Genomic DNA, 23604 nt, shown 5'->3' on the forward strand with positions numbered 1-23604 from the left:
GCCCCGCCCATCCAGACTGGATTGTTTCCTTGCAGCATTAAACGGTCTCCTTGAATTAGTTGGTGGGCACTTTTTTTCTCATTCTGGCAATGGACCAGCTTATTAGTTGTATGTTCATGCTGAGCGCGGCTCCCACTTCAAGGACACTGCGCTCGGTTTATTTTATTTTTTTAAACTTTATTGCTGAGCGCGTCGCCCGCTTCAGGGACACAGCTTACATTGATTTATTTATTGCAACTTTAAAACTCAGCCGCCCGCTTCAGGGTCTAGTGCTAGTTTATTTGCGCCAGTTAAGTGGCTTATCATGTAATTTAGTCAGCAGGCATACGAGCAGCTGCCAGTGGGGAGCGAGGAGGCCAGCAGAGGAAGCTAAAAATGCAGCAGTGCTGAGCAGGAGTCTTAGAGGAAGGCGGAAGGGGAAGAAGCAGCATGGCGGGTGGGCTGCAGCCACGGCCATGCAGCCACCAACCTCCTGCTTTTGAGCGCCTTCAGCTCCTGCACAGACTCCGCCAAACAGGGGCACAGCAGCAAGGTCAGAGCGCAGGCTAGGTCCGTGTGCTGGTGTTTTCCAGTCCATGTGCTTGTTCAGTCCTCTTACCGCTCCTCCTCCCCTCTCACGTTAGACCCCCCCCTCGTGTCCTCCTTTCTCCTCCGTCTCTTCCACCCCTTCCAGCACATTTCCCCTCTCGCCTGTTACCATCTTTATTGTCCTTTTAACCCCCTCCGCCTCCAAAGCATTCTAAAGGGACCAGCTTTAGCATTTTTCTAGCATTAACAAAACCCACACATGCGCGCGCCTCCTCACTCTACCCATACACTTGTTTGGCCTTCATCTCCTGGCTGCGGGGCGCTCCCTGCTCCCACCGAGAACAAGCATTTGCAGTGCAACAGGTCTCTCATTTACATGAGTCTTAGCTATTGGCATTGTAAATGACAAAAACTTTTATTTATGTTTTGGTTTTTAAAATGTAAATAAACGGCATTGTCATTTACAATGCTAATAGCTTAAACTTGCGTAAATGCGAGACCTGTTGCATTGCAAATTCTTGTTTCCTAAAGGATTGGAGTTGGCCACAGAAGTTGTTGGTGTGTGCCAACAATGACTCATGAGGGTCTAGAGGCTATCTACAACTGGAGCTCCTGCGTGGGAAAACGAGGGAGCAAAAACTACCTCTCCATTTGATCCCTTCTGCTTGCTGGTTTTATTCCATGGGTTTCACCCCCACTTCTTGACTGCTTGACAGGCTCTCTTTGTTAGAAGATAGGTCTAATGTGACATTTGAGCAATCAAACACATCATAAGCTGGTGTGTTATCGAATTGCCCTTGCTATTTTCATCATCTCCCCACACACCTATTTATCCACACCCACTTATTCACCCATGCACCAATCCGATCATTGACTCATTCTCATATTCACTCACATGCTTATCCACATGTACACAAACTTTCCCGTAGCTAGTAGTGCATTTGTCAATATAGCAAGCATTTACAAAGCAAATATGTCTGGCAATTGCATACTGCTACAATCGTTATTTTTTTTTACTATATTTTGTTTATTTCAAAAATGCCATAAAAAGAAGAAAAAAAGAAAAGTCTGCTGCCCATGTGGTCTAAATGTGGACAGCATATGCTTGCAAAACAAGTTTACATAGAAAAATCACTGAGCTGACTGTTTTATGATTTTTTTTAGTTATGCCAAACACTATTATTTTTTGTGCAGGTGACATGAAGAAATCCAACACTCGGCACTCATTTTGCAGCCTGTACAATCATACAAAATCATTGAAATACTTTATAGCAAAAAATACACAAAATCACTATTTATCTGGGCAGATGAAGTGTAGCCAAAGTAAATGGGCGGAACTTAGAACTAATGAACTAGAATAACATTATAAAAGCACATTTTAAAAAGCTTTGTCAGAAAGGAACTATTTATAAGGGAATATGAACATAGTGTTCAAACTTTGTGCAGTTACTCGAAGTGAAGCGAGACAATGGGTATAGTGGGCTGTATGCTGTGGTTACCTGAAGCAAAAAGTTCAGCAGACCAGTGAATGAAGAGAGATGATCAAAAGCCCCTCTGTGTATGTAGATTTCATGGGATTTGTTTTTTGGTGCAACAAAAGTCTAGCGAAACAGCTAAAGCTGTCTCACAAGCCAGACCTAACAAAGAAAAAATCTATAAATATTGACTTTTTATGTTGTTTTTGTTCTCTTTACTTACTGTGGATTGTTTAAAATGGATATGCTAAAAGCAGTTGTATTGAACGCTGTGCTTTGCCTATTAGGCTCAAAAGGATTCATGTAGCTCAGCTGTGTAGTCCAGTACTCCATCTGATTTTTTTTCTGTTTATCAACATTTATTCCGGTTTTATTTAATGTATTCTGTTAATGTGTCATTATGGAAACGTTTGAAAAGCTCAAGGTTTCTTCAGCCATGCGCATGTGGCTGTAAGCTGCTGTTAAAGATTGTTTAAATGACAGAAACCGCTTAAAATGTGTAATTGTTGTATTGTTCTGGCTCATGACAATCGCGGACTGATGGTGTGAATCATTTAGCATGTTTCATTCTCAAAAGCTGATCTTATGGTTCTCCTGTGCTACCTGCAGGATGGAAGTTTGCAGTGTCCTGCCTGCAAGACCATTTATGGAGAGAAGACCGGGACTCAGCCTAAAGGAAAAATGGATATCTATTCAATTCCTCGGTCTCTACCTGGACATCCTGACTGTGGAACCATTCAGATTGTGTACACGATCCCTCCAGGCATTCAGGTATGTTATTATGCAACTGTGTTTGTGATGTGTAGGCGAGTCTTATAGGTCTGCCAATTAGGAGGAGGGCAGTCCAGGTTATTTGTATGTTCAGACTTTTGCATGTAGGTGACACGTACATTTGGCAGAGGTAAGATACCACTCTATAGGTTCGAGGCATATGAGCTGCAGATCACACACTATGCATAGCTCGGCGTCTGGTGTTGGGCCCGAATGTTTGCAGTTTATTGTCTTGGAAAAGTATTTGGAAGTCACGAGATAGGTAACTCCTCCTTTGGACAATAGTGCGCATTGGCATCGACTCCATCTTCAGATTGTTTTTTTCCACCATCGGGCTCGGATGTGTTTCACGTGTTCGAGTTCGTTATCGTTACAGAGTCGACGTGCAATCCTTACCTAATTCTTTGGTATTGTCTTGATCGCATTTTCCCTTTCGACGCGCATCTTCACAAACTTCTACTTTGGTTCTGGTCGTCGAAGCAGGCCTTCGGGCCTAGCTGCGCCATCAGGCCTTCGTGGCGCATGGAAAGGACTCCCTTCAAGAAATGTCCTTCAAGAAATGTCCTCAATGTGGAGCCAAGCTTCCACATGCTGATCTGCAAGAGGTGTGTAACCTCTGCCTTTCACCTGAACACAAGGCCAAAGACTGTCCGGCTTGTGCCTCTTTCTGCTCCAAGAAAACTATCAGAGACCGTCGAGCTCGAAGAAGCATGGCTCGATCATAGACATCGATACCGGACAACATCCAGGAAGGCATTGATGTACCACAGCAGGAGCGGATGGAAGAAGGCACCTTTAGCGCCTCCGGAGCCGAGGAATCGGACGTCGAAGACATTACTACGAGGCAACGGGTACAGACTTCGACCCTTACCCCCTCCTACCCATCCAAAGGCTTTGGTAACACCTTTACCTTCGGGTCCAGGTGCACACCATAAAAAAACTTCCCACGTCCCGCCTTCGGGCTCGGCAAAGAAGTCAGGAACGAGTCAGCCTTCCGTCGGTGCCAAAACCCCATCCTCGTCACCGGCCAAAGAGAAACCGAAACCAAAAGACAAGCCATTGTCTTCCTCCGCGCCGACGACCAGTTCCGCGATGGCGTATTCGGCACTAAAACCAAAAGACACTCGATTTTCGGTTCCGAAAAAATCCTCCGAACCAAAGAAACCACAGGTTCAGAAACACACATCTGAACACATATCTGAACCGAAAAACAACCGGTTCCAAAAACACCCAGCACCTCCAATCTGAAAAAATCATCGGAGCCAACTAAGCAACCGGTTCCATAGACTCCAACCAAACCTTCGGAACCCACAGAAACTCCTTACTCTAAAAGAAAGAGCATAAAATGACTTCAAAGACTGTGCCACATAGGCATTCGGACCCGAAAAAATCGGCACCAGCTGTTCCTGATGTACCACAGGAAAATGTCTATCCATCTAGACCATCCCCTCCAGAAGATACTATAGGTTTCACTCACCTAGTACACAGGGCTGCACAATACCATGGGGTAAACTTACATACAGACCCCATGGAGGAAGACTTCCTCATGGACACTTTTACAACATCCCAAAGGTCCACCTCTATTCAAGCAATGCTAAAAGGGGTAATTAAGCACGCTCCTGAAGTCTTTAAAGACCCGGTTAGAGCTAGAGTCATTAACCCTAGAATAGAGAAAAAGTACAAAGCTGCCCCAACTGACCCTACATACTTTAAAGGACAGTTTCCTTTAGATTCCCTAGTTGTTTCCAACGACAGGAAAAGAGCAAACTCTCAAACATCAGGTGATACTCCACCCCCTGACAAAGAGTCAAAACTATTGGACGCATCTGCCAAAAGTACAGCGTCACAAGCAGCCAACATATGGAGGATTGCCAACACACAGGCTTTACTAGCCAGATACGATAGGGTGCACTTTGATGAGCTTGAGACACTACTACAACACCTTCCAGATGAATATAAATCAAAAGCCCAGGATCCTATACAAGAAGGTAAAATAATAACTAATACCTCCATTCGCTGTGCTCTAGATGCCGCAGATACAGCCTCCCGAGCCATAAACACCAGTGTCCTTTTACGCAGACATGCCTAGCTAAGGGTATCCGGGTTTAAACAAGAGGTTCAGACTACCATACTGAACCAACCCTTTGACAAACAAAACTTATTTTGACTTTAGGTGGATTCATCTTTAGAAAAGATGAAAAAAAGAAATGACACCGCCAAATCAATGGGAGCCTTGCAATCGCAAGCTCCCAGAAGTTCCTTTTGGCGCTCCTCTTATAGGGGCGCCTCTAGAGGCTTCAACACAGATAATGCCTCCACTTCATACAAAAGTCCCACACAAACCTCCTGTACCAGAGGCTATTGCAGAGGATGCTACAGGGGAAATAACAGCAAAGGTAGGGGCAAAACACTCCAATACTCGTGCTTCCACCACCTCAAAACAGTGACTTCCTGTCGCTCCCCCCCGACCATTCTACTCCAGTCGAGGGACGATTAACCCAGTTCCTACCTGTCTGGAACAATATCACCACATACAGGTGGGTGAGACAAATTATCCAATCTGGTTATTGCCTGGAGCTCACTGCCTCTTCCTCCCAATATACCACCAGAACAGCGTCCAATGTCAGCAGAACATTTAGCGCTTCTAAAACAAGAGGCGCTTTCCTTACTGCACACACATGCAATAGAGCAGTTCCCCTTCAGCATCAAAACACAGTAGTTTACTCCTTGTAATTTCTGATTCCAAAGAAGGATGGAACCCAGAGGCCCATATTAGACCTCAGACCATTAAACCTATACATAATATCCGACCATTTCCACATGGTCACTCTTCAACAAATCCTTCCCCTACTAAAACAAGGCGATTTCCTTGCCATTTTAGATCTCAAGGACGCCTATTTCCACATTCCGGTTCACCCAGCTTACAGGAAATATCTCCGGTTTGTAGTGGATGGCCAGCACTATCAATTCAAAGTTCTCCCATTTGGAGTTACCACAGAACCCAGCGTATTCACAAAATGCAAAGCAGTGGTAGCAGCCATTTAAGAAGGCAACAGATTCATGTCTACCCATACCTGGACGACTGACTCATAAAAGCCAAGTCACATACTCAGTGTGTACGTCCTACACACACCACAATCACACTACTCCATGACTTAGGGTTCACAATAAATCACCCAAAGTCTCGCCTCCAACACGGCAGAACCAGCAAAAAGGCCTTGCATATTCCATTCTAGCCAGGATAGCAAGCATGCAAGAACTCATAACAAAATTTCAACCGCAACACTCCCTGCCAGCTCAAGTGTTTATGCAACTAATAGGCATGATGGCCTCTTGCATATTCATAGTACCTCACACAAGACTCTAGATGAGCCCCTTACAGGAATGCTTGGGACGTCAGTGGAACCAAGCTCAAGGTCAGCTAACAGATCTGATGTTGGTAGACGGCCGCACACATCACACTCTGCAGTGGTGGAACACCCAAAATCTTTCCAAAGGGTGACCGTTCCAAGAGCGGGTTCCACAAATCGTGTTAACAGCAGACGCATCGATCATCGGCTGGGGAGCTCATCTACTACATCACACCATACAGGGCAGGTGGACACCACAACAAAAACTACTCCACATCAATCACTTGGAGTTACTAGCAAGATTTTTGGTACTAAAAGCATGCCAGAACAATGTAGTAAACAAAGCTGTTTTAGTCCGGACGGACAATATAACAGCAATGTATTATCTACAATAAACAGGGGGACACACACTCTATAGCTCTCAACTAGCTCAGAGCAAAAGGACGTGGGCAATTCCTCAAAACATATTCCTCTTAGCCCAACATTTTCCCGGAATACAGAATCAGATGGCAGATCTGTTAAGTCGTCCGACACAACAAAACCACTAGTGGGAACTTCATCCACAAGTCCTTTAACCATTTCTCCAAATGTGGGAGCATCCAGAGATTGATCGCTTCACCACATATTTAAACACAAAATGCCCAAGCTTTGCGTCAGATACCCACACCCATTGTCCAAAGGAAATGCGATATGGATGAATTGGTCACGCAGATTTGCGTACGCTTTTCCGCCTCTCCCACTCATTCCATTGGTGGTACGCAAGCTGCAACAACAGTCACTAACACTGATCCTAATTGCTCCAATGTGGGATAGACAACCATGGTCACAACCTTGCTTGGAACTATCAGTAGTTCCCCACCAAAAACGACATCTCTCCCTACAACTGTTAACCCAGAACCACGGAGAGATCACACACCCAGATCCAGCACAGCTCAACCTAGCCATCTGGCTCCTGAGATCCAAGAGTTTGGGTACCTAAATCTTCCACCTGATTGTATGAATGTAATCAAAGAAGCTAGACGCCCCACCACTAGAGCCTGCTATGCAGCCAAATGGAAAAGGTTTGTGATATACTGTACCAATAACACAATCAATCCTCTATTGAAAACATCATATGTTACCTACTACATCTTCAAAAGTGTAAACTAGCGTGCACATCAATCCGGTTACATCTCACTGCCATAGCAGCCTACCTACAAAATAGACAACATCTCTCACTATTCAGAGTACCTGCCATTAACCCCTTCGAAGCTAATGACGAGCTGGGCTCGTCATGGCGCTTAACAGCCGTGCGCGGATGACAAGGCCAGCTCGTCATGATTAATGATCATTTTGGTTTTTCAGCGCAGGACGGGAAAACGCCTAGCAGCCATGTGGTTAAAGCATGTATGGCAGGCCTTAAAAGAATAATTCCTTCCACGGTACCACCCTCTCCAGTATGGAATCTAAACATCGTCCTCACTAGGTTAATGGGTCCTCCATTTGAACCTCTACATAAATGTGAGCTACAATTTCTTACATGAAAAGTTGCTTTCTTTATAGCTCTCACATCTCTCAGAAGAGTCAGTGAGGTACAGGCACTAACTATTCAAGAACTTTTTACAACTCCATCATAACAAAGTGGTTCTCCGAACAAACCCTAAATTCCTTCCAAAGGTAATTACTCCCTTCCATCTCAACCAATCTGTAGAGTTGCCAGTCTTCTTCTCGTAACCACAAACAGTAGCAGAAAGAGCTCTTCATACTTTAGACGTAAAAAGAGCACTTCTTTACGACATTGATCTAACAAAACTTTTTCGTAAAACAAAAACGCTTTTTGTTTCCTTTTCACCACCACATAAAGGCAATCCCATATCAAAGTCTGGAATTGCAAGGTGGGTTGTCAAATGTATATAAATGTGCTATCACAAAGCAAAACGTACACTTTCTATTCCCCCTAAAGCTCATTCCACACGCAAAATAGAGGCATCCATGGCATTCTTAGGAAACATTCCCTAGATGATATCTGCAAAGCAGCTACATGGTCTACACCGCACACATTCCCAAAACACTATTGTGTATATGTGCAAGCAAAACAACAAGCTAGTATGGGCCAGGCTGTACTCAAAACACTATTTCAAACTACTGCAACCGATACTGGTGGTCGCCGATAAAGGGACGGTACTGCTATGCATTCCATGCATAGAGTGTGATCTGCAGCTCATATCCCTTGAATGGAAAATGCTACTTACCAGTATGCTTCTTTTCTTGGCATGTAGAGCTGCAGATTCACACACGCCTACCCACCTCCCCGGCTACCATTATCTGTTCCAGTATTATCCTATTTAGATACAACATACATGGACCTCTTTCTGTTCTCACAAAACTCCATTGCTTCCCTTCTTGGCAAAAAAACTATCTGAAGATGGAGTTGATAACCATGCACACTATTGTTCAAAGGAGGAGTCGCCTATCTCGTGACTTCCAAAGACTTTTCCAAGCCAGTAACAAACTGCAAACATCCGGGCCCAACACCAGATGGCGATCTATACATAGTATGTGAATCTGCAGCTCCACATGCCAAGAACAGATACAGACTGGTAAGTAGCATCTTCCTTACGGTAAATGGCTCTCCATAGGTACAAATATTGACAAATCATAATGAAAGAATTGTGTTGAAGTATAACACTTAAAGCTGCCAATTAAAAAATGCATTGTCCCACTAGGATATTCAGAAATACATGTCTACAGGGAAAATATTACAACCTGTTTAAAAATTAATTTTAAGTTCTCAAAGATCACAGGCACATCAGGGAAACCCTTCTAACGGAAGGGTAAATCTAGATTAATTTAACAATATGAAGATGAGCATTGTGCTATAACCTTACTTACAGCAGAACAACAAAGCAGTCAAAAATAACTTAACGGGTAAGTTTAGCATAACAAATTGCAATTCACATGATATTAACAAGCCAGTTAGAATGAAAAAATTCCTAGCAATCATAAAGGAAATTTTCAATTTTCCAAAGGACAAGGAGGTGATTATGTATAACTTCCTTCTTTATTTCGTCCAGCAGCTTCACAGGAAAACAACCATCAACTTCATTTCCCATGATCCTTGGGAAAATTAGAACAATAGCCCTTCCAATCACCTATCGATTGTCTCTTCAACAGTCATGATCACTTCACCCCCCTCCTTTTTCCAGACAACAGCCATCATGACCTACTAACCTTCTCATCACTTATTCTTTTGATCATTTCCTGATAAGGAATATATCATCAGAGAGACTCACAACTAGTCTAAAAATCCTTATTCATTTATTTATTCATTCAACACCACTACAGTATGCAAATATCACATTTTACTTGCTGTCCAATGAAGATGACCTAATCCATCAATTGTTCCCCATGGATATCACCAAGTTAACAGGTTGAGACTACATGTTTTCTATTCAGTGAGAAGGGATAATCCGTGTCTCTGTGTCCTTAATAGAACTGAAACTATCTTTTACAATTACTAGGACATTTTTCATTCTGTGTCAGGACCAGAGGCAAGGATTATGCATGTTCAAAGTTTACTTACCACCAAGGAGGCAATATCCATAATGGGTAAAACCTCTATAATTTGGAGTCTGGAGATTAATCTGCCACATTCATGATGTCCTCCAGCCTCACCCCTAAACAAAAGGCTTCAGCCACAATGGCACCCCTCACTGACTGTGCTCCTAAAAGATACGTTGACACCTGTCTCTTGCATAATTCAGAGATTCCACTTGGCCATGGCTGTGGACAACACTGCTGTGAATGGTTTCCTGAGAGAAATAAGAAGCTGTTGCTCCCATGATGGTCTTTGCTCCAAGGATACATTCTTATAATCTTGCAAGCATTCTACCGCACACAGATTAGGTGAGTCTCTAAATGCTAGTTAGGTGATCACTCGGGTATGGGTTTTTGTGCGCCTATACACTGTAAAAGTAACTCCCATTGGGAAATATCGCCTTCTAGTGATATCAAGAGCCTTGCCAACCGACACTCACCTGCAAGAAATCAAGCACAAGAACGTTAGGGAGAGGATGTAGCCTTACAGCTAGAGCGGTCGACCTAGACGCTGGAGAACCGGGTTGGAGTCTCAGCAGGGACACTTAACATCCTGTGATTCTGGGAAAATCACTCTCCTGTGCCTAACAAAAAATGAATGTGTCCGTCTATAACACAACTGGTTCTCATGAAAACACTCTGATACCTTCGGGTCAGGTTTGCGCTATATAAAACTCCAGAAAAAAAGTATGTTTACCAAACAACTGTTTCCTGATTAAGTATTTGCTCAAAAGCCTCAAAACAAACAAATTAAACACATTATTAACATCCCACAGCTCAGAATACCTTGGTGGTTCTGGTGGAAGGAATAGTCTGATACCTCTAAGAAGTATACACACTTATGGGTGCTGGCCTACTTGTGTTTCGTCAACCGGCGGATGCCCTGCAAACACAAAAAGCGCTTAGTGACCTGTAAGTCATACACAGGGTAGTCAAGTCCACAAGAAGGTTAGTAAGTGAGCAACTTCTGACCCTACAAGATTCAAGTGTTGCTTACACCAACCCAACCATCTTTTCCATGCAGATATTTCTCTTTTTCCTGGTCTTTGCTCATGCTTTCTGGATAAGTCCTTCAACATGTGTTGATAGGCCTAGGTTTGTTCAGCATCTCTGTATTCCTCCATGCCTTTAGATGGAGGCTGCCTTCCAGTATGAGGTAATGGGGAAGACCGACCCTTCGGACTCAAAAGAATGTGAGAATGATTGGATAGATAAATTGGAGAATTTCCTAAAAAGTTTCAGAAGAACTGGAAACCATACTGCAACTTCAGTTCAGTGTGATGATTACCACCTCCACTCCCTCTTGCTTTATCTGTGGTTACGTTCTAATGATCAAGGCGAACAAAGGGAATTCATATCCCCTTTCCTGCTGCCACTCCTGTAGGAAGGCTTCTGCCACTTCTGGGTCCAGTCTTCAGCTGAAGTATCTAGGAGTCTGCAAGTCAAACTGGGAGGCATAAAAGACCTACTGAGAAAGGACACCATTGCTTGTTCAGTATGTTGTACAGTGCAGTGCCTAATTTATAAGCCTGGGCAGAGTTCAGCGAAGTGCAAAAAAAACTCTGCTGCGCTACGCAATGATTTTCAGTGCCAGGTGCTTGTCCGCACTGTGCAATCAGCGAGAATGGCACCATGCACAGCACAACCGGGCGATGCTTCCTTTTTTTTTTTTTTACTCGAGTGGAAGCGTTCTCAGCTCGAACGGACGGTTTCTCAATGCGAGCGTCTGCAAGCATATGCGACCACTCGCAATGAGAAGTCTGACCACATTGAAAAATCTCGCCGGGAAGTTGATTTTCCACGCTTGCGCTCGCCAACTTGATGTTGACGATCGCGAATGAGAAAAAATCTCGTCGGAGGTGGATTTTTCACGCTTGGCAAGATGACGTTGACTAATGCGAGCAAGGGGGGAAAAAATCTGCTCCGCAACTCGAAGCAGAGTTTTTCAGAACTCCGAAGTCTCCACGTAACTCTGAGTGCGGAAAGCTCAGCAAACTCCATGAGCGGAGTTCACCACCCAGACTTATTCATTTCCAGATGCTGTAGTCCTACAGATATATCTTGAATTCCAATCCACTACCATGTTGGCCCAACACTGCTATCTTCCTCCAGTAGAATGCTCTCCACAACTGGCACCCCATCTGGCACGACTAGCATCCAACTCTATAATAAGATCTGCATCCGAGCGGAAGAGGGCTTTACCTTTCCAGGATTCCATGTGGGTCAACCATCCACGGATCTCTTTGTTTAGGACTTCTGGAATTGTGATTAGCTCTGAAAAAGTCTGCTCTCTTCTCTGGTACGATGTTTTTAGAAGTTGTAGGGCCCTGTAATGAAGAGATCCATGGCAAATCGATGACTAGAGGCGGCCCACTATCCTTGCAGTGTGCCAAAGTGAAGTTTTGGGCTTGGAGAGGAATCTTCTGAGGAATCCTGGACATCTTATTTGGAATTCTGAGAATGGCTTTTTACGGAGTCTGTCACAAATCCCAGAAATTGTACTGTGTGGGACAGTGTTGTCAAGCACTTCTCTCTGTTGATGACAAACTCCAGGCCCTCTAGGATAGACATCATGGGTGCTAAGTGTGATTGAAGTGCCTCTTGTTTCTGCTCCATCAACCGGAAGCTGTCCAGACATTCTATCATAGTTCTCTGCGAAACTTTATTACTGGTTTGAGCACCTTCGCAAATCACTATAGTCCCGATAGAAGGCCAAAATGAAAGAGTATAACTCTGAACACCTGGTGGATACAAATGAAGTGAAGGAAACCAGTGGTGCAGCTTGTAAATCAGAATCATTGGCTTGATGTTCTTGACTTCCAGGTGCACTGGAAAAGGCCTCATAGGCATTTACTTCTTATCATCTTGAGTGCCGGAAGACCAGCCACTCGTTGAAATTCCACAAGTTTATAACCCCTTGTCTTCCTTCTTCACTAGGAGGGTCTTGTTGTAAAGGGCGCTGAAGTCTTCAGTCTGAACAGTAGAAAGAGTCAGTTCAATGTTGGAAAGTGTCAGAGCGATAAGGTTCAGTGTTAGCTCGGGTGGCGGGATGAGAGGGGGGAGCATGAGGGTTCAGTGTTGGCCAGAGACTTGAGCCTGATGGTAGGAGATGCGGCGTGGAGGAATCAGAGGGGAGCTAGGGAGGTTGGACATTGAGGTGGAGGGTTCACTCATGCAGGTAGGTCGTGAGGCCGGGGGAGGAGATATGATGGAGAGAGGGGAGGGGGGGGGGGTAAGATCATGATGAGGGGGAGGAGTGTAGTTCGATGCTGGAGCTATAGGATTAGTGGGGGGAGCGGTGGGAAGCAGTGGGTGAAGGGGCTGGGATTTAATTACCTCCTCGTGCGTGGGGAGAGTGTAGTTTGTGGTGGGTGTTGTTGGCTCCGGGAGGGATCCGGGAGATGTGGAGAGGTTATCGGCAGTGAGGTGGGTTTTGGGATGTCGGTTTTTAGATGTGGTGGGGATTTGGGTGGTAGGATGCGCATTAAGTCTTGGGGGTATGGGCTTGGGGGAGGGGGAGATGTTATGTGAGTATCAGACGATTAAGAGGGAGATGGTTTGGGGACAGGGTTGGATAGGTCTGTCAGGAAACTCTAGTGGTAGTCTTGGCGCCAAACTCACTATACAGGATTATCCAACCCTCCACCCCAATTTGCCTACTTAACATAATCCACCCTCCTGCTGATCCACTTCCTTCACTGAGGAACTATCAGACCTCCTTTCTCAATCTCTCTCCAACTCGAAAAAACTCTTCCTTGGAGACTTTAACATTCACTGGAACAATGCTGCTGACCTCACGGTCACCCATCTCAGGAATCTTCTAGAGACCAATGGCCTTGTTCAACTTTGTCACTCGCCCACCCACACCAAGGTGCCACTCTCAATGCCATCATATCCAATAATGACCTAGCTTCCATCTCCAGCATCCTTCCCATTGACTGGTCTGATCACCTCATCTTGTTCAAGATCGAATCCACTCTCCCACCCTTCCCCCCAATTAAAAATAACATACCCTTGAAATGGACCAGAAACCTCAATCAAATCCCTCCTGGCAAACTAGAGTCTAAGCTACAAGCTCAACTTTTTCTCACTCCTCTCTCCCAAGACGCAAATGAGTTCACCGAGCTCTTCAACAAGACCGCCAGTGAGGTCGTAGACCTCCTAGCACCTCCTAAACTAAAAAAAGCTAAGAACCTTTCCAACTAATACTTGGTTTAACTCTGAACTCAACGACGAAAGACGATCACTTAGACTGACTGAAAGATCTTGGAGACAACACTCTTCTGCCGCCCACCTTGCCTTTCTCCGGGCCACTAGATCATCCTATAAAAAACACAACTTCAAGGAAAAGGCCTCCTTTTTCCGAACACAACTCGATCGTGACAAAAACAACCCAGAGAACTATTTAACATTGTTCGCTACCAAACAACCACAGCCCCCTCAAACTTATAGCCTCAACAAATAGATGTGAGGAAATTGCCAACTTCTTCTCTGATAAAATTGCCAAAATCGATCAGTCCTTCCATCTAACTGAGATCCCACCCAATTCCCCTTTTGTCGCTGACATTACACTAAACGATCCTCCCGTCCTGACTGTATCCTTACCCTTCCACTCTCCCTCTCACTACTACTCCTCCAGAATCCAGCCTCCCCCCGCAGCTAAAAAAGAATGCATCTTGGACTAACTTCCACCCGTGACTGAGCTCGAAGTCTTTAACATCTCACCAAACTTAAGCCGTCCTCATTCACCAAAGACCCTATCCCCTCTAGTCTTATCCAGAATCTCAACCACATTATTGCCCATTACTGGACCAACATCATCAAAATTTCTTTTTCACAGGTTGTGTCCCAGACTCACTTCAACTCTGTGAAGTCACGCCTATCAATAAAAATCCCACCTTGGTCCCTAATGACCTGAACAACATCTGCCCTATCTCTAATTTTCCAAAGCCCTGGAAAAATGTGCTCTGCTTCAAATAGATAAACACATTAAGAACTTCAACCTTCTAGACCCCTTGCAATGCGGCTTTAGAAAAAGCTGCAGCACTGAAACCGCCATCGCCATGCTAAATATAATCGAGAACATCCACTCTTCCATTGACAACAGTAAATCCTGCTTACTCATTCTCCTTGACCTCTCGGCTGCCTTTGATACAGTCAACCACAACTCCCTACTCAACTCATTCAAGTCCCGCTTTGGCCTTAACGGTTAGGCCCTTAAATGGTTAGGTCCTTAAATGGTTCACCTCATTCCTCCAACCCAGAACACAACAAGTCAAAATTTAACGACTGTCTATCTAACCCCTCTTCGGTTTCCCTAGGCATCCCCAAAGGCTCTATTCTCTCCCCCTTTATTAACCTCTTTATGTAACCTCTTACCCTCATCCTGAAGCAAACTGGTATCAGCTACCACCTCTATTCTGACGACACCCAACTTTACTATAAGATTAGGTCCCACTCTGATCTACTTCATCTTAACAATACCTTAAACAAGATCCAACACTGGTTCCACTCCAACCATCTCAAACTTAACCCCGAGAAAACTGAAACAATCCTCCTCTCCCCTAAAAACAACAGACTCCCCATCCAAACCTGGATCTCTGCACTCAATGCACTCAACTGCTTGCTGTCTTTGTCCAACTCAGTGAAATCACTTGGTATTACTGTTGACAAAAATCTTACCCTCAACGACCACATAAAAACTCTACTAAAGGAGCTGTCTTCACTCTCCGTCACCTGAAGATAATCAAACCTTTCATCCAACCTGAAGACTTCAAATGGGTCGTCCAATCCCTGGTACTCTCTAAAATCGACTATGGGAGCGCTATCCTCACAGGAGCCCCCAATGTCCACCTAGCCCCACTCAGATCTTTGCTCCACCTAGCAATCAGGCTTATCACTTCCTATAAATGTTTTGACCACATCTCCCTAGCCCTGAAGGCTCTCAACTGGCTTCCTGTTAAAGTTAGATCCTCCTACAAGACAGCATGCATCACACATAAAGCCCTACACCAGAATGCCCCTCTGTACCTCACAAACAAACTTTAAAAAGCGGGTGGCTCTAGAACGACGAGGAGCACAAACACTTTCCTCCTCATCCCCCCCCCCTTATTCAAAAAGAAAACCACTCCATCTCGCTCTTTCTCTGGAAATGCGCCGATCGTCTGGAATGACCTCCCAAAGAAACTGCGTTGCAACCCCTCCTACATTGCCTCCAAAAAAGACCTTAAACTGCAGCTCCTCTGCAAATACTGGAGTTCTTAATCGGACCTCTGCCCTCCTCCGACCTTATCCTACTATACTTCTTTCCATCCTCTTCACCTCTCCCCTCTTCTCTCCCTCACCTCACACTCTCCCCCCCCCTCACCTGACACTCTTCCCCCTCACCTCACACTCTTCCCCCCCCTCACCTCACACTCTTCCCCCCCTCACCTCACACACTTCCCCCCCTTCTCTCCCACCTCCCTTACTCCCACCCCCTTTCCTCCTTCCTCCTAAAACCCCGCCCAGCTGACCATCCCACCCCCATCCCAACCTAGGTTCCCCGGCCTATCCATTTTCAAATTTCTACCTCACCCGCAGATCAGCACTGAATCTTCCCCCATCCCCAGGCGCTATATATGCAAATGTATATGCTTTTGCTGTGTCTCTGTTTATTAGACCTCAACGGAGCATTGTTTGATTTTATTTATTGTTTACACTGTGCTCTTGAACAACTCCTGTAATCTTGTTTTCGCACATGTAAAGCGCTCTAATACCCCGGGTCTAGCCAGCGCTATATAAAACCTTTCAAATAAATAAATAGATTGTAGCATGTTCCTTTTCTGTTGGAAGCTTACTAATGCCTCTTTGATACAGTGGCATTGCAGAAATAAAGGTATTACAAATTCTTTGGGTTGCCACAGTAGTAAGGTGGGGAACTTATAGGTAAGCCGCTTTGTTAGGAGCTGTAGGAGGTGCAGGATCTGGCTGAAAAAGAGATCCAATTGCGAAACTTGTGTGCGCCAAATCTTAAATTAAGTACAAAAATCTAATTGGAATATTGTCCCCTCTGAGTATTCTGAGATGTTTTTGAAACTGTATGCCCAGTTTGGCAGGCTAGTATAGACTGATGTTATAAGACCCCAGTCTAAGAAACGTGAATACCCAAATGTATTGAGACTGTACCCGAAGTACACTTATTAATTTCTTTAACTGGGCATACTGACCCTTATATGCAATATCTTGTCCAGTTTCTGTGAGATGCCGTTGTGCAAAGGGGGTGTTCACATGATTTTTCACCACTTGTTTATGTTCCACTGATATGACAGATCTGAAGGCTTGGATTGACCTGAAGAGCTTGTGCCTTTTTTTTCAACTGACCGGGAGGAAAAGCAGTTCTGAACTTGCAATGGATACTTTTAACCACATATTTCTCACCTTTAGAATATCCCCTGGTGCCACGCTGGATCTGGAAGCTTTAAAACCAAATTGCTCCTGCTGGCTGATAGGGAGTGTCATGCAGCTACGCTCCTCCCCTGAAATTATAGCTGGAGCTGCATACATCTGCCACTTCTGTGCACTGATGTTTAATTTCTTTAAACGTTTTTGTGCATGGATCTGGATCTTGCTTCCAATTTCATGTTAGTCAGTTAATGATTTATTTTTTCTTGGACATTCTCCATTCCAGTGTGCCAGGGAAACCATGTCCTCCCCTATAACTACAGGGTTTAAACCCTGTAGGGACTGTCACAAGCAAATGTCTGCGACAAACCAACACCAGGTGTTCCTCTGGCTTTTGGGTCCAAGGCAAGTCCTGCGAGGAGTGTGCCCTTATGAAGCCTAAGGTGATCCAGGAACATAAATTATGTACGTCGACAGTCACCAAAAGAAGTAAAGGAAGTCCCAATCCTGTTTTAAGTCAAGGGCACCAACGCTTTCCAACTATTTGGGCTACACCCGCGACAGGTCTTTGTCAAGGTCCTAGTCTTCCAGTAAGTTAAGGCAGATGAACCAGAAGCCTGAGCGGCGTTCGTTCCAGTCCCACGACCTCAACTAGAGAATCACAAGGTTGTCAGGGTGACTCTTGATCTCGCTCCCAGTTCGCACCTGCAGAGCTGATTCTGCAGCTGATCCCGATGCACCCGAGCTTCTGGCGCCATTGAAGATGACACAACAAATTGAAGCCCTTAGGGAGGGTATATTGCGAATTTTCCTTCAGCTCCCTCAGGAACACCTTGGGTCTCATCCATCCACAGAGGACTCTAGTTGGGTTACCACCAGCGGCTCCACCCTCCAGACTGTTGTGCCTCCTGAACCTTACTTCGGTTAAACTCCGATGTTGGAGCGGATTTCTAATCAGGCCCCAAAATCCATGCTAGACCCTTTGGTGCTGATGCCAGCCCTGGCACCAGAGGAAACTAACCATATTCATCTCTGACCCAACCTAGGTCATGTCCTAAAGCCATATGACATACCCAGTCACAGCTCAATGTGACTCACTCTGACAGATCCATGCCTTTATCCAGTATTGGGGTATCTTTCATAGATTCACATGCCTGAATCATTCACCGTCACCGAGGCGGGAGCCCCACGGTAAATAAAAAGCAGTGCCAAAAGTACATGATAGTAGTAGGCCTGAGGCCTAAATGCTAGTAGCCTATCTACATCATTATGCTAAAAAGACCAACGTCTTTGTCCCAACCAATCAGCTGTCAGCACCCTCTAGAACACTCTGCAGAGCCAGTTCTCAGATTTTCACCGCATGTAGTGTGGAAGGGAGTCTCCCTGAGTGCCAACTCAGTTTATCCTTTAACATGTCCGACAAGAAGGCCTTGTTCAAACCTTGCAGAACTTGCGACAAAAAGAGTCTATGTTGATGATCAACATAAGGATTGTATTTATTGCCTCTACCCTAAGCATGAGGCTAAAGATTGTAAGATTTGCCGAACCTTCCCTTCAAAAACTCTAAGGGATAGGGAGGCTAGAGTCCTGTTGTGGCTTAAATCTTCTTCAACTGAAGATGATGATAGAGCTTCAACCTCCAGCAAGAGAGTAAGATCCCAGGACAGTTCGTCAAGTGAGGGGAGAAAACATCTTAAATCCTCCCACTCCACTTCTGGTTCTTCTCAAAGGCCTCCTTCTACTCCATCTGGACCTATACAGTCTCCAGAGGCTTTCGCTCTCAAGGACACTAAAAGGCAATTTTCCAAAACCGTGATTAAAAGCTGCCCTGTTTCTTCAGCTTTACCTATGTCAACCATCTGTGTCACATCTTCAGCTCCTTCGTCGACGGCGACGATTTCCACTACTTCTATCACTTCTCCTATCCTGTCGACGAGGATTTCTATTGTGACCAAGAAAACCGCTGTCGAGGATTCGTCGACGAAGCCACCAAAACACTCATCGACGAAGGTACTGTCGACGAAGACCTCATCGACGAAGCCACCAAAACACTCATCAACTAGGGTATCGTCGACGAAGCTTCCATCGTCGCTGAAGACATCAACTGTGTCATCTATGAGTGTCCCGTCGACGAAGAAACCAAGCCCGTCGACGACGACCCCATCGACGTCAAGTCCATCGACGATGGTCTCATCGACGGCGGTCCCATCTACGGCAAGTCCGTTGACGAGGGTCCTATCGACGTCGAGTTCGCCTACGAGGGTCTCGTCGACGTAGAACACGTCAACGACTATCTCCTAGACTACGTCTAAAATAAAGAGTCCATCAACGGTAACTCCATCTCCAATGCTCCTGTCAACGAGTGTACCATCCACATTAGTGGTGCCTGCTCCAATTAAGTCTGTAGTGGCGGAACCAACCTTTTTAACGCCTATTTCGTCAAAAGTTTTTCAGCTTAAATCTTACCAAAGGCATGACTGTTCATATATTTCACCACTTACTCCATCTCACCTCCTCGAGACATATACCCAAGAGGAGGATGACCACTATGAGGATGATGACGATGAAGGACCATTTGGAATAGCTCCTCATCCTTCAGAACTGAACATTAAATGTCAAGATGAAGAGGAAGATGAAGACAACTACACTGAACATTACTACCAGGAGGACATTGTTGTTCCTCACCACGCAGGATACCAGAGGCACGCGGCTTTCGGATTCCAGCCATTTGCCTCCAACCTTATTCAGGACTTGCAAGCTATGTTAGCTGATTATAGACAGCGCTTTCCCCCGCAGCAGGTCATTCCACCACTTCAGTCTGTGGTAGTTCCAGATCCTGTTACTCCACCCTTCGGATCCAGCTCCAATGTCTCCAGTTACAGAACCTCCTCAGGGGCACCAGCCTTCTCAGCCTCCTCAAACTCTGGTGGGGAAGTGGAGGAAGGTGAGCTGCAAGAGAATCCTCACTTGGATCCTTGGGATTCATATATTATCCCCATGCCATCTCCAACAACTCCACAACCATCGGACTCCCCTCCAGAAGATATAGGTGGATTTCATAACCTCATGTAGCGGGCGGCTGCTAGGTTTTAACTTCCAGTAACGGTGGAACAAACCGAGTGTTTCCTACACAATTTCAAAGAGGAGTCTAGGAAAACTACCAGAGCAATTCCAATAATAGATTATATATGGAGCAAGGGCATCAAAACTATGAAAAATTCTGCATCCGTGCCTGCCTTGCTTCCACGAATTGATAAAAAATATTGTGCTCCTGCCAACAGTCCATCCTGCCTCATCGGACACCCCAGGCCAGATTCAGCCACACCCATCACTACACTGCCAGACAAAGAGGGACGTCGTCTTGACCTCATTGGTAAAAAGTTTTCGACCATGGCTGTCGCCTCTATTAGGGCAGCGAACTCATTAGCGATCAGAGGGCATTATGATCGCAAAATGTGGTCGGATATGGCTGGTCTTATTGACCTCATTCCCGAGGACAAACGACAGGAAGCTCGGAAAATTCTACTAGAGGGAGAGCGCGCCGCAGCAGAAACTATCGATTGTGCTCCGGACATTGTCAATACAAATTTCAGGCAATTAGCTGGGGCTGCAGTTCTCAGGCGCCAGGATTGGTTAAAAGCTACTACCTTCCGACCAGAAGTCCAAATAAAAATATTAGATATGGCCTACGACGGCGAATCTTTGTTTGGCAAACATATTGACGAAGCCCTCCAAGCAATCAAGACCGGCACTGATACTGCATGATCTTTAGGTTCCCTACAACACAAGCGTGGAACATTTAGAGGTGCTAGAGGGCATGGCTATTCCTCTAGAGGAGGTTACAATCAACAGAACAGGCAATATCAGCCTCAATATTGGCAAAATTACCAATCATCATGCCGCCAATCCAATACGGCTGGTTTCTCTCGCCAAGGTGGCCGAAAACGCTCCAACAATCAAGGGCGAGACTAATAGAAAACAGTGAGTTCAGCCGGGCGCAATCACACTTCCTTTCCTCCCTGTGGGCACAAAAATGTCATCCTTTCTGGACCAGTGGCAAAAAATTACCTCCAACCAATGGGTGTTAGACCTCGTGAAAAATGAATACACCCTAGAATTTATCAAGAAGCCACCAACCACTCCGCCCAGTTTTTTCCTAATCAAAAAGAAATCAGGGGAATGGCGGCCAATCCTGGACCTTCGCAACCTCAACAGATTTCTCATAAAACAAGGTTTTTTGCATGGTCACCCTCTCAGAGATTCTAAGCTGCCTGAACGAGGACGATTTTATGGCTTCCTTAGACATGGAAGACGTGTACTTCCACATCCCGATCCATCCAAAACATCGAAAGTATCTCCACTTCACTGTGGCTGACGCACATTATCAGTTCAAAGTGCTCCCGTTTGGACTCAAATCGGCTCCAAGGTTCTTCACAAAGTGCCTGGCCCCGGTAGCGGCAACGTTGCGTTCTTGGGGAATCCAGGTCTTCCCTTACTTGGACGATTGGTTAATCAAAGGTCCTTCAAAGCACAATGTAAAGTCTGCCATCTCAACATGTCGCAATCTCTTTGCATCTCTGGGACTAACTGTGAACAGAAACAAATCTCCGTTATATCCAAAGCAAATCCTGCCTTTCCTTGGAGCACGTCTAGACACAATACAATGCAAGGCATTCTTATCTCAAGAAAGACAACTTCGCCTACAGGAAATTAGCACTTCGGGTCGAAAAAATCTCATCCCCTTGGCACGACTGAAAATTAGATCTTTACAGGAGGAACTACATCTTCAATGGCAGCAAGCGACTGGTTGCTTCAACGACATCATCAAGGTTACACCACGCATGGTGGATGCTCTCCACTGGTGGTCACAATTACCCAATCTGACACAAGGGCTCACGTTCATACAAAATCCCCCAGACTTCGTTTTGACAACAGATACGTCCATGGAGGGATGGGGAGGTCCTCTCCAGGATTTACAAATACAAGGCAAGTGGTCTCAGAAGTACTGAAGACACATCAGCAGTCTGGAATTGCGAACAAAGCAAAACAAGAAATGCCAGTATTACGCCCGCAGATACCCTCAACAGGGGTCAAGAGGGAATGCCCTGTCCATGCGATGGTCAGGGATTTGTGCTTACGCTTTTCCACCAATCTCGTTGATACCGAAGGTGTTGTGCAAGATGAAATCGGAGGGCTGTCAGCTCATCCTGATTGCCCCCCGGTGGCCGTGCCAGTACTGGTTCCAAGAACCTATGTTGCTATCCCAGGACCGGCCGAACCGTCTTCTTCCAACTCCAACACTGCTGTCGCGCAACAAGGAACAAATACTTCACCCAGACCCTCAGTCTCTAAATTTACAGGCATGGCTCCTGACTTCTTTGAATTTAAAGACCTTCACATTCCTCAGGATTGCAGTGACATCTTAGCAAAATCATGAGCATGGAAGAGGTTTTGCTGTTGGTGTGAATCTAATAAGGTACACCCGACCCGATAGAAGCTCCTGCAGAACAAATTCTTCCTTATCTGTTATGTCACTCCCGCAAACAAAGCTGTAGACGCTGCCGCAGCCCTTGTGGAGTGAGCCTTGACTTTCCTCAGTAATGGCCTGTTCGATTTGGTATGGCAGAAATGGATTGCGGAGGCTATCCATCTAGAAATTGTGGCTTTTGTGACTGCTGTACCCAGCGTGGTTTGACCGAAAGCCACAACTCGTTGATCTGATTTTCTGAAGGCTCTTGTCCTTTGTAGATAACATTTTAAACATCTTTTGATGTCCAGAGAATATAGTGTTCTTTCCACCGGTGTAGTAGGATTTGGAAAGAAAGTTTGCAACTTCACTGGTCCATTTAAGTGGAACTGTGATGGTACCTTGGGTATAAATGTAGGATTAGTTAGAAGATTGACATAATCCTTAGAAAAATGCAGGAATGGTTCCTTAATAGTGAACGCCTGGATTTTGCTTACTCTTCTGGAAGACGTTAGAGCTAGAAGTAGGGCGACCTTCCAGGTGAGATATTTGAGGTTGGCTTTGTGGATGGGCTCGAATAGATGTTTCATCAGCTGTGTGAGGACCATATTGAGTTCCCGTTCCGGTGGATGAGGCCTAACCGGAGGGAAAGTTCGGAAAAGACCACCCATGAACTGCTTGATTAAAGAGGATGAACATAGTGAGGGAATCCTAGCAATTTTTCTGAATCTGGATAGAGCAGCTACATGGACTTTAATTGATGAAAATGAGTCCAGAGCGAACCAGATGCTAGAAAATATCTGCTGTGCTGCGACATGGAAGAATGTCCACACGTTTACAAGACATTACTGCCTTCCATCCACAAGTCAAGAGGATGCGGCAGTTGGTCACGCTGTCTTACGTAACCTTTTTCTTTAAGAACAACTTCAGGTAATCTGTTTTTTATTTTTATATTTGTAAAGATATCTCTAGAAAAGTGTGTGTGTGTGTATATGTGTATATATATATATATATATATATATATATATATATATATATATATATATATATATAT

General features: G+C 45.1%; 1 protein-coding gene across 2 annotated transcripts in view; it reads left to right on the forward strand.

Annotated features, from left to right (window-relative positions):
- The window catches only part of DTX2 (deltex E3 ubiquitin ligase 2), a 634388-nt gene that overhangs the window by 542545 nt on the left and 68239 nt on the right, over nucleotides 1–23604 (forward strand). For both annotated transcript variants that reach the window (XM_086954786.1, XM_086954785.1), the window contains one exon: nucleotides 2613–2774. In XM_086954786.1, coding sequence (XP_086810912.1) covers nucleotides 2613–2774 — 162 coding nt within the window. The remainder of the gene's footprint in view (nucleotides 1–2612; nucleotides 2775–23604) is intronic.

This window comes from Lissotriton vulgaris, chromosome 2_1, assembly GCF_964263255.1.
Source record: "Lissotriton vulgaris chromosome 2_1, aLisVul1.2, whole genome shotgun sequence".
NCBI classification, from domain to species: Eukaryota; Metazoa; Chordata; class Amphibia; order Caudata; family Salamandridae; genus Lissotriton; species Lissotriton vulgaris.